Genomic DNA, 15,776 nt, shown 5'->3' on the forward strand with positions numbered 1-15,776 from the left:
CCAGAGTGGTAAGAAAGGAAGTATGTGTTGTCTCTAGTCACTAAGTGTGTGCTAATTTTTACAGCAGCAATAGAAAAATAATCAAGTTGTGTTTCATTTGTACAAGATAAATAGTTCCATGAAAATTCTAGAGTAGTCCTAAATAGGACCCACTTTCATTGCTATTTGAAATTCTGTGCCATATGTGATAGATAATGTATCTTTTTGAGTGGAAAATAAGATACATGTGCATATGAGATAGATATGTACAACACACATATTACATATATCATATATGTGCATCATTTAAGTGACATATATACATGGATGCCATATATGTGAATATTTAACATGATATATGAATGATACACAGCATGACATCAGATACGTGAGTAAAGTTAACAATATTGTATTGTGTTGTATACTTGAAATTTTCCAAAAAGGAAAGATCTTTAGAAATTTGCTAGGAGACTAATGCTTCATATAAAAAGAAAGAAAAGGGAACTATGTGAGGTAATGAATATATTAACTAGTTTGATTGTGATGATTATTTCATAATATATGTGGGATACTGAAACATCATATTGTTTACCTTAAATACACTGATAATTTTTACTTGCCAATTATAATTCAATAAAGCAATCAAAATGAAATTTATGCACTAATGAATTTTTCTTTTCTTTCTTTTTCTTTTGAGACAGTGGCTTGCTCTGTAGCTCACATTGGCCTGAAACTCACAATGTAGCCTAGGCTGGTCTTGAACTTAAGATCCTCCTGCCTCCACCTCCCAAGTGCTGAGATTACAGGTGTGAACCATCATGTCCTAATGATGTAAAAATCTCAGTTTCACATCAGGAGTTAAGTTATTGCTTTTGCTTAGGTATTTACATGAACCAAAATAAGACTAATATTGCAAAAGTCACAACAAAATATGCTTTGGGATATACCCAATTACATCAATACTTATACCATGGATATGTATACTTAATAAAAATGCTTATTTGATTATATTTTGGGCAGCTATCAGCCACTATTTGGTCAAATTATGTGCAAAGACTATAAGGATTCTTTGTTCTATTCTAACTGTGGCAGCATGTCATAGGAAATACATACTGCAGAAACTATTCAGTTAATTTTGCCTTTATTCAAAGGGCTAGAAGCCTGGGAACTTCAGATAGGTTCCATTTAGATTCCACCAATGAGATGTCATTTCATTCATTAAGTGTCATCAGCAAAGCCTAAATTATTTACTATCTGATCCTTTACTGAAAAAGTCTGCCAAACTCTGATATATATATTTTTTTAATTTCTTTTTTTGGGGGTTTGGTGGCACCAGTGTTTGAACTCAGGGCCTCACACTTGCTAGGCAGGCACTCCACCACTTGAGTCACTCTTCCAGGACCTTTTAATTTTTTTGAGATGGGGTCTTACTATGATGCCCAGCTTAGTCTCAAACTGCTGGGATCAAGGGATCTTCCAGCCTCCTGAGTAGCTGGGACTACAGACATGTATCACTATGCCCAGATTAGTTGGTCTCTAATTTAAATAATAATTTTTGGGAAAGAATTAGATAAATATATTGGAAAAAATGGAATAGAGAATCCTGAAACAAATCCATATGTTTATGAGAAATTCAACTATTGACATAGGGGGCATTTCAAACTAGTGGGAGAAAAATGGGCTAATATGTTAGTATTGTTACAATAATTTACTAAGCACTAAAAAGACAAAAGCTAGAGTCTTGTCACACCATTTGCATACCTTTTTAAACTTAAAAAATACAAAAGAATTAGAACAATACAGAGGCCATTGTTAGATTATTGGAGCAGGGAAGATTTTTTTTCTCTGACCTGAAAATTAAATACTTTTCTGGTATAAAAGACACATAAATAAGGTTACAAAATGGTTCTATTATATATAATAGACAAATGAATAAGACATAAGGAGTTCCTACAAATCATTTTTATGAAGTGGCAATGGATATGAATGGGCAATTTGCAAAGGAAAAACAGTCACTGCTCAAGTTTAGAAGTAATTGGGGAAATGCAAATTAGACCAATGAGATAACAACTTTTCATTCATCATACAGACACAATGATAAAAGCCTAGATAATATTAATCATTGGCTAAGATACATTAAAAAAAAAACTCTTGAAACACAGCCAAATGTAAGTGTGGTTTCTGATGGCCATAATTCTTGCTCTAGGTGTCCTTCACTGGGCATAGAAAGAGACATTCACAAAATGTGCTTGTGGTAACAGTAGTTGAAACAACAGAACATGAGCACTCTTACTATCCATCAAAAGAAGCTTGAGCAACTACATTTTAACGAATCCATACTACACAATATCATGCTGCTCTTTAGAAGGACAAAGAAAATCTCTACAGGTTCACTTGGAAAGATCTCCAAGTACACTTGGTTAAAGCAAATAAAAATCAACTCTTAGAATGGAATTCACCACTGTGATAACAGCAATGCACAATTATATCAAATCATTCACTTTAGAAGGCTGTGATACTGATATTCAGCAATAATATTTACATATTGTGGCTAGCAGAAAACACTCAACTCTTGAAAAAATGCTTTAGTACGATACAATTTAAGAGTTTTGAAAACTGCAGGTGAATGTATGGGAAAGTAACTCACAGAAACAATTGCTAACATGGTACACACCAAATTCTTGATTGTAATCTCTGAGTTCAGGAAATAAGACTCTGGCTAGGGGTGGCAGGGATTTTCATATTTTTCTTTCTTTCCACTTATAATCTGATCTTTGATAATGAGTGTATGGTTATATGTCAGTTATTTGATTAAAAAAAATCAAAGAACATGTATAATCTAAATATATTTTGTGGCTGAGTTTTCTGTGCTTTTCCTTAGGAAGCATAAAAATAATTTTTAAGTCTTAGAAAATATTTTAAGCTTTAAAAAAAAGATATCCAAGAGAAGTTAAATACCTTTTATCTTCAATTCTCAGACATTCACCTTAAGGTACATCATTAATAACAACAATATAATAACAGTTTTTCAGGAAAAATAAGCAGGACATGAAATACCACTGAATATATAAATTGATTGTAAGATGTATTTCAACCTCACAAATGTTTTTAGACAAAATGACAATTATAACAAGTGTCACATTTTACAGAATATTGAAGTATACATAAGTAAGATTATCAGCTTAATTCTCTTTCTTCTTTTTCTCTTTTAGGTGGGGAGGTTGAACTACACTGGCCTCACTCTTGCTAGGCAGGCACTCAACCCCACAGTCCTCTTTGCATTGGGCATTTTTGAGATAAGATTTTGCTTTATACCTAGGTTGGCCTGGACCTTAATCCTCAGCATAGTTGGGATGACAGGCACACACCACTGTGCCCAGCTATTGGTTGAGGCGGGATCTCATGAAAACTTTCTGCTGGGGTTGGCCTCAGCCATGACCCTCCCAATCTCTGCCTCTCAAGTAGATAGGATAACAGGCTTGAGCCACCTCACCTGGCCTGATTCTTCCCTTTTGTGCACAGATTAATAAACATGTGCATAGTTTAAGGTCAGATTCATATGCCTGTGGCAAGAATATTTACATGGGAAAAGAAAAATGATCAACCCCCTGTCCACTACAAATGGTTACAAGAGCATAGTACATCCCCTGTGTGATGCAAGAAAGAGCTCACCTTGTTTGGAAATGGAAATTTGCTTGGTTCCACTTTGCCAGGTGTTTGAATAGCAGAAAGTGGTGGAAGCCAGGTCATTTCCTAAAAAGGGGGACAAAAACAAACAGTATTGTGATACAGGGAGTATTCAAAGTCAGCAGCATGTAAAGCTTTCTACAACTTGGTTCTCCCATTTCTCCTCTTCCACATGGTTTCTGACTTTTCTCTTTCATTTAAACTACTGGCTAGGATATGTGTGTTTGCTGTTAAGTGGCCCCAAATCTTTTATAGAGGAAGTTACTCATTAATTACAAACACTTGAAGTGATTTTTCTTTTCCTCCCTGTGGACTGTCTGATGTGTCCCTAAGGCTACCCTACTCTTAACCAGCCACTCTGTAGCTTCCTTTGCAATCATTCTTTGGCTTACACAATTTAGACTGTGTGATCCTTAGAAGCCAAAATAGATAAACACAAAATAATTACTCATGATTAGACATCAGACTTGCACATACAACCCCAAGTATGTCCATGTTAACTTTGTACAAATTATTTTATATTTCTGTCATCAGTATGCATTATATATCTTCATTTTGTGTTTGACTACCACAAAAAATCCCCAAAAGATGAATTTACTATTTCTCTGTGTCCTACAGCTACTCAGGAATAAATGAAAGAGAACATTCATGAAAACATAAATAACAGTACTTTCAAAAGGACATGTCTTAGACCAATGACTCCTTATAACTTACACTTACAGGCTAAAAATTTTTTTAATATAGAGCATATCTAAGAGGGAAACAACAGACAAACTAGAAAGCACTAAGCTATGATCCTTAAGGGTACAAATGGTGTCCTGATATTTGTATCAATTAGGGTCCATCCCTGACCTCTGCTCATTCCCTGCATGAACACTAACTGAAGATTTGTCACGAGCAGATCCTGTGATTGTACCAATTTATAACAAGGTGCTCAGGTGGGTATCTACTGAATTTGAAAGTTATGGTATCAGCTCTGGTAGTGATCATTATCAATATTTCTTCTCTTATCCCAGTTACAATTGTAATCTTTCTCCATTTTCCTTCCTTCCTCACCTCTACCCTACCCATCAATCTACCCGTTTATCCATCCATCCTCAATCCAATATCATGAATAATTGCCACAGAATGCAGATGTTACTTCCTCTTAGCTTGCTGTCCTCATGCACATACCTACTTGAAGATTGGATTATATGGTTTTGGACCCTTGGCCCCTTTCTTCATTAAAAACAAGCTGCATCTTTCTCTCTGGCCACCTCACTCCCTTAAGTCTGTCTAATGGCTCCCTCCTGAGTCCATTCCTGCTCTCCCTACCTTTACAAGATTCTCCTATTGGCATTTAAGTGCAATTGGGTAAACCCCCTCAAGATTTCATGTTACCATCTTGACCTGTTCTTTTGAGTCCATCTCTGCCTCAATTTTTTGGCATCATATCTTGACCTTCAGACTTTTGTCTTGAAGAATGAGAATCTCAGCTATTCCCACCCTACTCTGAGCTGGCTCATTCTACAGGATCTCTGAGTCTTATTTCTCCCACCTAAAAATCAGTACACTAAATTTTTTTTTTCTTCTAAATTGTTCTTGAAATTCAACACTCAACACTAACCACCTAATAGACATGTTAGTGGTCTTCTCCAAGACCATCCTGCATAGTAGGAATCACTCTTAGGTCCGTTAAAAATCCTCCTAGAATTTCTAATTTTGGATCAAGCCCTCACCCTGGCTTCTTTGATCTTACAACTGGCCTGCTAAGGAAAAGGCAGCAGTGTGCCATGGTGGAAATGAAAACTTCTAAAGTTTGAGCCTTCAAGATGGCTAGGGCAATCCATCACTTGCTTCTAGCCTTTCTCCCTCCAAGTTCCTTAGGCATTATTCCCATGTTTTCTGGTTTTCCTTAAACCTCAGTTTGGTTCTTATTCTCACAACAGGTGAACTTATCTCTTTCATTGAAAAAAGCCCAAAAGCTATTAAGTTTCAATGTTCCCCAAGGCCAAATTTGTTGATATTCATGCTCAACCCCCCTAAAGTGCAGAGCTAACCAAAAAAAACTTCAGTGCTCCAAAATTTTCACAGACCATTATCACATATATTACAACATGATGACAACGACAACTATGAAGATTCCTCTTGTTGAGCTTTACTGTTTTAGGATATTTCCATGCAAATTTTCTCATTTGTGTACATTCTTCACAGTATTTTTTGACTCTTGTATTTTCCCCTCAAAGATCTCAGCCTAGTATGTGGAACCTACATCAAGATGCCCATTTTCAGCCTCATGTCTTTTTATTATTCTATAATCATCACCTATAAGAAAAGCTAGTCTCTGCTTTTGCTTACACTGTGTGCTTTGTGAGTGAGTATCCTGTCTGCCCCCCCCCACACTTCTGGATGTCTCGCCATCCATTACAGCTCATCTTGAACATCACTTATGTCTTGAGGCCTTTACCAATTCCCCTTTTATTACAATATATGAGAGCTTGCATCTCAGGCTCTTCCAAAGCACTTATTTTTTGCTTATAATAACTCTTACATTTTTTTGTGTACTACAGTTTTATAAGTACATACATCAATCTTTAACCATCCATTTCTCCCTCTTCTGATGACCTTCCCTCATGATGAATAAAAATCATATGTAGAAGACCTAATAGTCTCTTCCAAGATCATTTAGTTTTACTGAACACAATCCTCAAATAGGAATCCTAGTAACTCTTTCAAGAGCATTCACACTTATTAGACATAATTCCCTGAAGGACGACTATAAATTCCTTCTGAGAGGGATATTATCTACTTATATTTTTGTAGACTGAAGTATCCTACATAGTAAGTGCTCAATATAAAGTTACTGTATTAAACTGAACATCCACATTTCAATGCAAACTTGCTTGCTTAATATTGCTTTAATTATAGCTAAGCATTTACATGTGATTTTTTTATCCAAAGAATCCTATTAAATATATGAATGAGTACTTTACTACTCATGTAAAAATGACACAGTAGTTTAAAACATTCAAGTGCGTAAGAATTTCTAAAAACATAAGCACTATATGCATGGACTAGTTTAGTACATTTGTAATATAATTCAAGTATGAAATATTTTATGAAATGTATGTATAAAATAAAATGTAATTTATAAGGTGAAATAGCTTTATATGGTTCACTATCCATTATCTTACAATTTCGCACAATGGTTGTATGGAAAAATTAAGAGCAAATAGACATCTCCATTTCCTCTTCTATCACTTAACTGGCTCAGTGAGCTTAGGTAAGTCATATGCTCAGTACACTGCAGCAATTTCAAGCTTTGGACTTTAGAAATCAATCAGATCTTGGCTTGTTGTATCTTAGAAACTGGGGAAATGGAGACATTAACTTTCCATGGTTCATGCATGAGGATTAAATGAAATAATACATACAGAAAAAAGCATAACTCCCTTTGTATTTAAATATTCGTAAAAGACAGCGCTGACTAATATCAAGCTGAGTTTCAGAATTCTTGACTCTGAGAAATACAATTTATCTCTGGGTTTTAGTTGTTAGGAGTCTGAGATGAGAGAAGACATCTGGGCAAACATTTTTTTTTTCTAGTACTGGGGTTTGAACTCAAGGCTTCACATTTGCCAGGCAACTCTACTGCTTGAGCCATGCTTCTAGCCCTAAAGAATTCTTTTTTATATATCCCAGAATAAGCTATTATGCAAATGTGATCTGTAATTTAGCTGGTAATTACTAATATAATCTACATATTACTAGAGCAGAAAGTTAAAGATTATGATTCCTAAGGATGATGTGTACCTTATATTGGAGAAAAGGTCCTTAAGTTTCCTTGTAGGAACATATCTCTGACAAAATAATAGCAGTCAGTGGGATAATAAGATCTGATAAAAAAGGTTTTAATTTGTACCTTATTTTGGGCAATGGATTAAAATATGAGCAAAGGTAAAATTTACCAATACTGCTAAACATTCACTTAGCTTGCCTCACATTATTTACTTCATAAGGAAAAAATTTCCATTTAATTGCAAAGACATTGTTCCTATCCCACAGAACCCACTGTCTCCAGCCCCACCATGCTCCTGACCTCATTGCCTCAACTAGCACATCATCATATGTATACATATATATATACATATACATAGTACATGTATATAATATATACATATTTTCTTATAACTGCATACCTATAATACACATTCACCTTTTCATGTAAAGGGTGACTTTATGGTGTCTCTTTGGTATAGCTGAACTGCCAGCATCAATACTCTTTTACTCTGTGGTCACTGTAAGGTAAAATCACGGTTATTTGAACAAACGTTGTGATATCTTGACTGTTGATCTGAAAACTGTGGTAGTTACTGAATGAGTAGCTACATAATGTGGATACACTAGACAAAAGGATGATTTGTGTCCTGAGTGAACTGAGTGACATCTGACCATGCTACTCAGAAAGAGTGTGCAATTTAAGATGTTTATTTATGCAATTTTCCATTTAATAATTTTGGACTGTAGGTGACTGTAAGTAACTGAAACTATGGACAAAAGAGGACTACTGTCCCCTTAGCTCACCAGTCCTATCTCCCTCAGCACACGTCTAGTTACCCAAGGGACATATTTCACAGTGACAACTTATTCTTTGGATACAATTCTTTAAATGTCAAGTATCTGTATAGTTAACATCCACTTTTCTCCCAAAATGAAAGGACAGATGGTTAAATGATAAGGGTAGAGACTACTGCATTTCACTAGTTGTCTAACTTTTTCTCTGTCCTGCATATTTCCAGGAGGCCATGGGGGCACAGTATTCATTTTTATGTCTACTATACAGCAAGATGCCGGTCTTCTCCAGACATATCTGATGATATGTGAGTGGATTTTCATGTGCTTATTTTGCATATCTCCTTTCCCCCTCCATGTAGCTGTCCACTTATTCTGATGGTACCTGTTTTAGGGCAAACATTATGAGGTTTTGGGCATCCGTTCACTGAGCAGTGTGGCTTTTTGTTTTAAAGGAAAGAAACAAAAACTGATTTTAGACCAAATTCTAATCTTAGAATTCAAAATGTGCAGCTGGGAAGATCTGTAAAGTATATTTCACAAAGAGATTTAACTAGAATTTTAAGTAATATTTTCTAATATCTTCTATTTTCAATTATCTTCTAGTGTCCTGGCTCAATCATTCAAGATGCTCTGTTATATGGTACTATCAGGGATCCTGCAGAGTTCTGTCTGTTGCTTTTCTGTACAATCTTCCCCCAAACCAGATGGTTTCATTCCCTGCCCTACCAGATTTCCTCTTCATGCTTTTCTTTTCTTTTTCTTCTATTTTGTTTTATTGTTGTGCTGGGTGGGGGTACATTGTAGCATTTACAAAGGTTCTTACAATGTATCAAATATATCATACTTGAATTCACCCCCTCCACTCTGTTCACATTTTTCTAATGTCACTCACCTTTCCCTTCTTTCTCATCCTGGCCTCTCTGTGAAAGTGACCACTGTTATGCTCATCAGGCGGACCATTCTGTACCCTCCACTTAGATGTTGCTGGTGAGACTTGCTGAGCATTTATGTGCCGCCTGGTGCAGTAAGTTTTCTTTTCATGCTCTACCTTTATATTAGAGCACTAGGCAGGCACTCTCCCACTTGAGCCACACCTCTAGCCACAGCTCCAGATTATAACTTTAAAAATCCCTGCCAGTATATAACCTCTTCAAGGCCTAACACAATGGATAAAATAATACAAATTCATCTTACCTCTGCAGAATTCTATTTTTCCACTTGTAAAATAAAGACAGCAATACATTTTACTTGTGCTGCCAAGCACCTGGACTGCTGCCAGTATCAGGAGAGAGGAAGTTACTTCTTGCTCTCTCAGCCATGTCTCAACACCTCTACCAATTCAGAGGGCTGCTAGCAAGGGGTCCATCTCCACAGGCCTGGCAATTGAGTGTAGTTCACTCCAAAACTGTGCTAAGAAATGAATTCTTTTCTAAATAAGACACAGGATTAATTCTGGCACTCAGGAATAAAGAGGTAACATGCCAAAGCTGCCATTTATGTGTGATGGTGGGAACAGCGAATCAGAGCTGGGATTTTGTTTTCAGTAGCTGTACCAGAATAATCACTCAGCTTTTCATTTCTTTCACACATATTATCTGTGTTATGACACTTTTATCAGATAAGTGCCATCACCAACAAAATGTGCTAATTTTTATTATCCCACAAATCCTCCAAGTGGAAGTAGAGGGAGACCACAGGAGGACTGTCATCTGGGGAAGGGGACAGCACTGCTACAGGCTTGGAGCTGGGTGCCCAGTACCCAACCAGGAGTGAAAAAAGCATAAGAAACACACCTCCCTAATGAGCTAAAGAGTGAGTCCTGACTGCCAACCTACCCCTCACATTCTCACGGGAAGACCTGGCATTGGCCTTCAAATGTGGACTCCGGGGTTATATGCGAAGGCTGGGTGGACTTTGCTTTAAAGCAAGGAAGTCACAGTCAAGACCTTTAAGCTAGCCTGCTAATCAACAGACACTCAAAAATATCCCTATCCTACTGCTCTATAGCAGAAAGCCCTAGAGCCTGAAAAATAACAAATACAGTGCAATGCTGGAGCTCTTGAACTTCTCACTGCTCCTGTCTTGATGTGGTCACCATCAAGAGATAAAAGGGGGCAAAGATGAATGGGGTCAGTTTGAGAAGCAGCATTCAAGTTAGGTTTCACAGACTGCCAAATACAAATAATAGCAATTATTGTCTTGATAGAAACACTATTTGTGGAAAGTATATTCACTGCACAGGGGGGGTTCATTGTGCCAATTCCCCATAGCCTTACACTGTACTTTGCTTAGATCGCCCCCACCATCTCCCTGCTGCAAGCCCCTCCCCACCCCACTTAAAGCAATTCCAAGAGGTTTCATCGTTCTATTTCATGTATGTATATGAAGCCCATCAACCATATTCCCTCATCTTCATAGTCTCCATTCACCCTCCTCCCTCCCACAACTATCCTCCCACTCTGTACCTATTTTATAAGTCTTATGTTTCATTTTTAGTTCCAGAATTAGTATTCAAAGGGGTTTCTCAATGTATCTCAACTGTGAATATGTTTAACTTTGGTCAGTTCAACCCCTTACTCCTAAAAAGTGTCTTTTAAAAAAATCTTGTTTTCATCCTGTAGCCTGGGCTGCTAAAATGCCAAAAACAAAAATTGCAAATGATTCAAACATAGATACAAATAACCAAATAACCCAAATTGGTTCATCTCCTCTATTTTTCTTCATTCTTCCTTAGTCCCTTTCCTATGGTGATTTCAACAGTTTTAAAAATTAAGTACATCACACATTCACCTTCTTAATCTCCTTCTTTTACCCTCTCCCCTAATATGTGACCTGTTTTCATAATATTGTTGTATTTGTATGACACATATATACATGGAAATATCAAAATGTCACAAGGAAACTCCTTGTGTAGCTATCTTAAACAAGCAAAAATGTCATTTTTTTTCTTTTTTCTTCTACAAAATTAGAGAACAGGAGGGCAGAACACGTCCTGCAGGGTGAGGGGTAGGGGGTGGAGGTGGTAACGGTGGGAGGGGAGAGGTGGTGGGGAAAGGGTGTAGGAGAGTGAATATGGCTGTATGTAAATGTAAAAATGATACCTGTTGAAACTATTCCAGGAATGGGGGGAGAAGGGGATAAAGGAGAATGGTGGATGGGGGTGAACTCAAGTATGATATATTTGATACAATGTAAGAACTTTTATAAATGCCACCATGTACCCCCACCCAACACAACAATAAAAAAATACAAATAATAAGTAAGACTCTTAAAACAGGTAGGAAAAAAGTCATAGTGAAATCTTGTTTCTTTAAACTGAAAATCCAGGAGTAAGACCAATGGGAACCTGAATTAGCTTGAGAAGGGGATTTTTGAGTGGCTGTATGACAGTCCCTCAGTAGGTATTCATGTGGGATTGGTTCAGGACCCCTGCAGATACCCAAACCTGTGACGTTCATCTCCCTTATATAAAATGGTATAGTATTCAAATAGACCCTATGCATATCTTTCCACATACTTTAAATCATCTTTAGATGATTTCTTGTACCTAGCATAATGCAAATGCCATTAGGGAATAATGACAAGAAAAAAAAGAGTCTGCGGCTGGGATAATGGCTCAAGTGGTAGAATGCCTGCTAGGCAACCATGAGGCCCTGATTTCAAACTGCAGTACCACCAAAAAAAAAAAAGTAGAAAAGAGACTGTACATGTTCAGTACAAACACAATATTTTAAAAATATATTTGATCTGTGGTTGGTTAAATCCACAGACTCCACAGACATGTAACCCAAGGATATGGGGGCAACTGGATTTGTACTTCCTGGTCTCCTATGTACTCCCTAGATGGGACAATCTCAGAGAGCGATACTGACTCATCCAATTCATTGCAGTGCCAGATCTTCTGCCCTCGAAGGAAGCGAATCATCGGGATAAGATAGGGTAAAGATGAATAGGACCAGTCTGAGAAGCAGCATTGAATTCAGGTTTCACAGGCTGACAAATACAAAACACGAAAGACCTTCAAACTGGAAACATGAGGGTATCTTAGACCTGCTGTTGCACTTGCTCCTTGGTTCCTAAGATTCCCGCTTAGTAAACAGCTGAGGCCACAGGGCATGGATCTTTCTTTATTTCCTTTGTGTTATAAAAAGTGCTACTTGGAAGAGTATCAGTTCCATGGCACTGGAGACCCACTTTTCACCTCTTTGGTTCTGGAAGCTCTGAACTCTCCACAGAGAGGGTAAGAACATTGAGGAAAGCCAGGTCACACCCTCACCTTTACATTTCTATTTTCATGCCAGATGCCTTCATTTTCAGACTTTTTGTTGCAGGCCCAGGTCTGTGGTTTTCTACTTTCTTTTGGGGTAGAAATATGGGATAGACTCCTCTGACTCTCTTGTCCCTGTGTTGAGTGCATGGCTATTCTTTTACCTGGAATGTTTTGTAAAATACATACATTTCTTAAAATTTATTTTTAGATACACCTAGCTTCCAATGTTCATTTTACCACTTGTGTTTAAAACACATCAGAATTCTTATTCCTTAGTTTGGGGATTGCTTTTAGAAACAGCATTGTGTTAAAATGTTAAAGTAGCACAATTTATGCTGGATCCTCAGAATTTAAAGCAGGCAGGTCTGCTGTGCAGCACACAGCTGCAGGAGCTGAACGACTCCACCATGAGCTCCTGCTGCAATACACACAATGGCTGGTTTCCTGTACTCTTACATCTTGTGCTCCTGATGAGAAGCAGTAATGGATCTAATTTTAAATTAATTTTTTAAAAATTAAAATAATAAAACATTTGAAATGCACTGAGAGGATTCTCCAAATTCTGAATCCGGGGCTGGTACTCCCATAGGTCATTTCTAAGAATAAATTACATTACATCTGGGTTTCTAAAAAGTGAGCCAAAGTTATGACCAGCTTACAAGAGAAGTTATATTATTAATGTGCCACTGTCACTTTACTTCTGACTCATATGATATGTTTTGGTGGTAATATAAACACCCAGAGATTATCCAACTTAATAGACATACAGATTATAATTAACACTTGAACTAACCAAGATTTGCAATCACCAAATTGCTCTTTCTTGTGCAGCTGAAGGAAACAATGGCATTACTTGGAATAGACAGTAAGACCATGGGACTTAGGGAGGGAGGAGGGTGATAATTGTATTCTTGGCCATGTTTTCCATGTAACCTATTTCTTACCTCCTTTTCATGACAGCCGGGAAAGATGCATTCGACAAAACCTCTGTGTCAATCACAGAGACGCAGAGTGGTGGAACAGAACAGGCTTGAAGCTGGTGCTCAAGAAACTTCATTTTGATACCAGCTCTGTCATGGACCAGCAGAATGACCTTGGGCATGTTTATTGTCTGGTTATTAGTGTTCTTAGCTGCAAACTGGTATTAATGACCATATTTTGCATAATGATAAAAATACAAAGTATCTAGCATGTCTGGTACATAGTAGGTGGTCAAGTAGTAATTACTGCTATAATACTAACTTTATAATCATGGTTGGTAGCTTTTGACTTGGGACTTGTAAAGGGAGAGGATAAATATTGAAGACATTTATGAGCTTGTTTTTAATCTATTTTACTCAGTTAATTATTTAATATTTAACTGGTTAATTATTCATATTCAAATAGAAGGCATAATAAAAGTGTGCTTATTAAACAATAATTTGCTTTCCCAAATCCCTTTGCCACTAAAGCCCCGTGTGCACAGAGGCAAGGGAGAATGATATTTCTGTGTCTGGTGTTTTTCTTAAAAAGGACAGTTATGAGTAAGCAGGATCCAGGAGATCATTTTTTAGGAGATCGTTTGGGGTTCTAAAGAGTTCTAAAGGGCTGTGAGCATTGCCCGTCACCTGTGGACTACCTCCAGGGCAACAGTTAGGGCAGTACAGCAGGTGCGCTGGCCTGGGATCTCCCCAGGTGATAGAAGGAGGCAATGGGCAGACTGTGGATACAGGGGTGGATGGCTACTACTACACTATGGTGGCAGGGCTGGGGACCCAGGTAGGTAGCAGAGCAAGGGAGGCAAGCCCAAACAAAAAGAAACTTGAGTCACTGGGGCCAGGATAAAAGTCCTTGGTCTGATAAGACTTTTTATTCACCAGAGGGAAGGAAGGTCAGGCCAATCCTGCAGAAGGTACATGCCTTTTTTCTTTCAAATATTTCCCAGTTAAGTTCTTTTTGAATATGCAGGCTTTCATTCTAGTAGGCCTTGGTGTCTGTGGGGGATGTGTTCCAAGACCTCAGGGGATGCCTGAAACCAAGGGCAATACCCAGCTCTACATATGCTAAGTTTATTCCTATACATATATACACAAGTATGCTGATTTTTCCATCTTAGCTAAGCACTTTTCATGCACAGGGGCCACACTTTGAGATCCAGCAGCAAAACTATCATGGATTTCTTTTTCCTTCTTTTTAAAGGCTGCATAGACCACTCACTATAGGTCTACAGGTGCTATAGCTTATTTAACTAAGTGATGCAGAGTTGTATCATTGCCAGTTTTCATAATATACCATGCTTTGACAAAAATCCTTGTATATTTATCTCCCTGTGGTTTTGTGTTTCTTCTTTAGGGTAGTTCTTGAATAGAATTTCCAAATCAAACAGCACATTTAAAATTTTAATATATTGTCAAATTGCTTCCCCTCAAAGCCTATCCATTTACATCTTCTACAGTCTATCAGAGTCCCTGTTCTAACCATCTTCACAAGAATCAGTTTTACATTCTTGTCAACCTTATAGGAAAAAAAATCATGCAGCTATTGTTTTAATTGTATTTCTAGTTATTAGTGTAACATATTTTTAGAAATATTCTACTTCTTGTTTGTGAAATTTTTATTCATATCCATAACCCATTTTGGTATCAAAATATATTGTTCTCATATTGTTGCTTAAAGAGTTCTTTGGCTACTTAGGAAACTAAGAGCTCATCCTACCAGCTGAATTGTCATACAAATATAGTTTCCATTTCATCACACAGGAAAGGAATTCACGAAGTAAAAATGGACATGAGAACTTGGAAGCAAAAAGATCACTTGAGGAGAAAAGCCGGGTGATAAAATATTACCACTGAAAAGCATTCAACATAGTCATCAGAGTATGTGGTAGTCAAATTTTATTGCCTAGCAGCAAACTCTTCTAAATGTTGAACCAAAGAAACTTGATTTCTGAAACTATCTGATGTAATAAAAGCCTAAACAGACCAGGATAGCAATGTTCCAGTGGATCCATTAGATGGGTACGGATGAGATTGTTTCCCAAGGACTCAGCATGGTGTCAGCCACCAAAGGAGATGAAGTTGAAGCCAAAGATGTGGTTCTTATCCCCAGGCTATTCACAGACAGCAAACAAAACAGACAAAAGCACAGAACTGCAAGAAAGTGTTATACACACACACTTGGCAGGAGGGGTGACAAAATGTTCTGCATGGTCATGGTTGTACAACCCCATACATTTACTAAGTTTACTATGTGTCATTGAGTTGAGTTGCACATTATATAATATATATGGGATGGCAATCTTCCTATT

At 37.3% G+C, this 15,776-nt stretch overlaps 1 protein-coding gene across 1 annotated transcript in view; it reads right to left on the reverse strand.

The window, feature by feature from the left end:
- Aff3 (ALF transcription elongation factor 3) overlaps window positions 1–15,776 on the reverse strand; it is a 494,906-nt gene that overhangs the window by 180,140 nt on the left and 298,990 nt on the right. The window contains exon 7 of the mRNA XM_074050356.1: window positions 3,652–3,732. Within this exon, the coding sequence (XP_073906457.1) occupies window positions 3,652–3,732 (81 nt within the window). The remainder of the gene's footprint in view (window positions 1–3,651; window positions 3,733–15,776) is intronic.

Source organism: Castor canadensis, chromosome 12 (assembly GCF_047511655.1).
Source record: "Castor canadensis chromosome 12, mCasCan1.hap1v2, whole genome shotgun sequence".
NCBI classification, from domain to species: domain Eukaryota; kingdom Metazoa; phylum Chordata; class Mammalia; order Rodentia; family Castoridae; genus Castor; species Castor canadensis.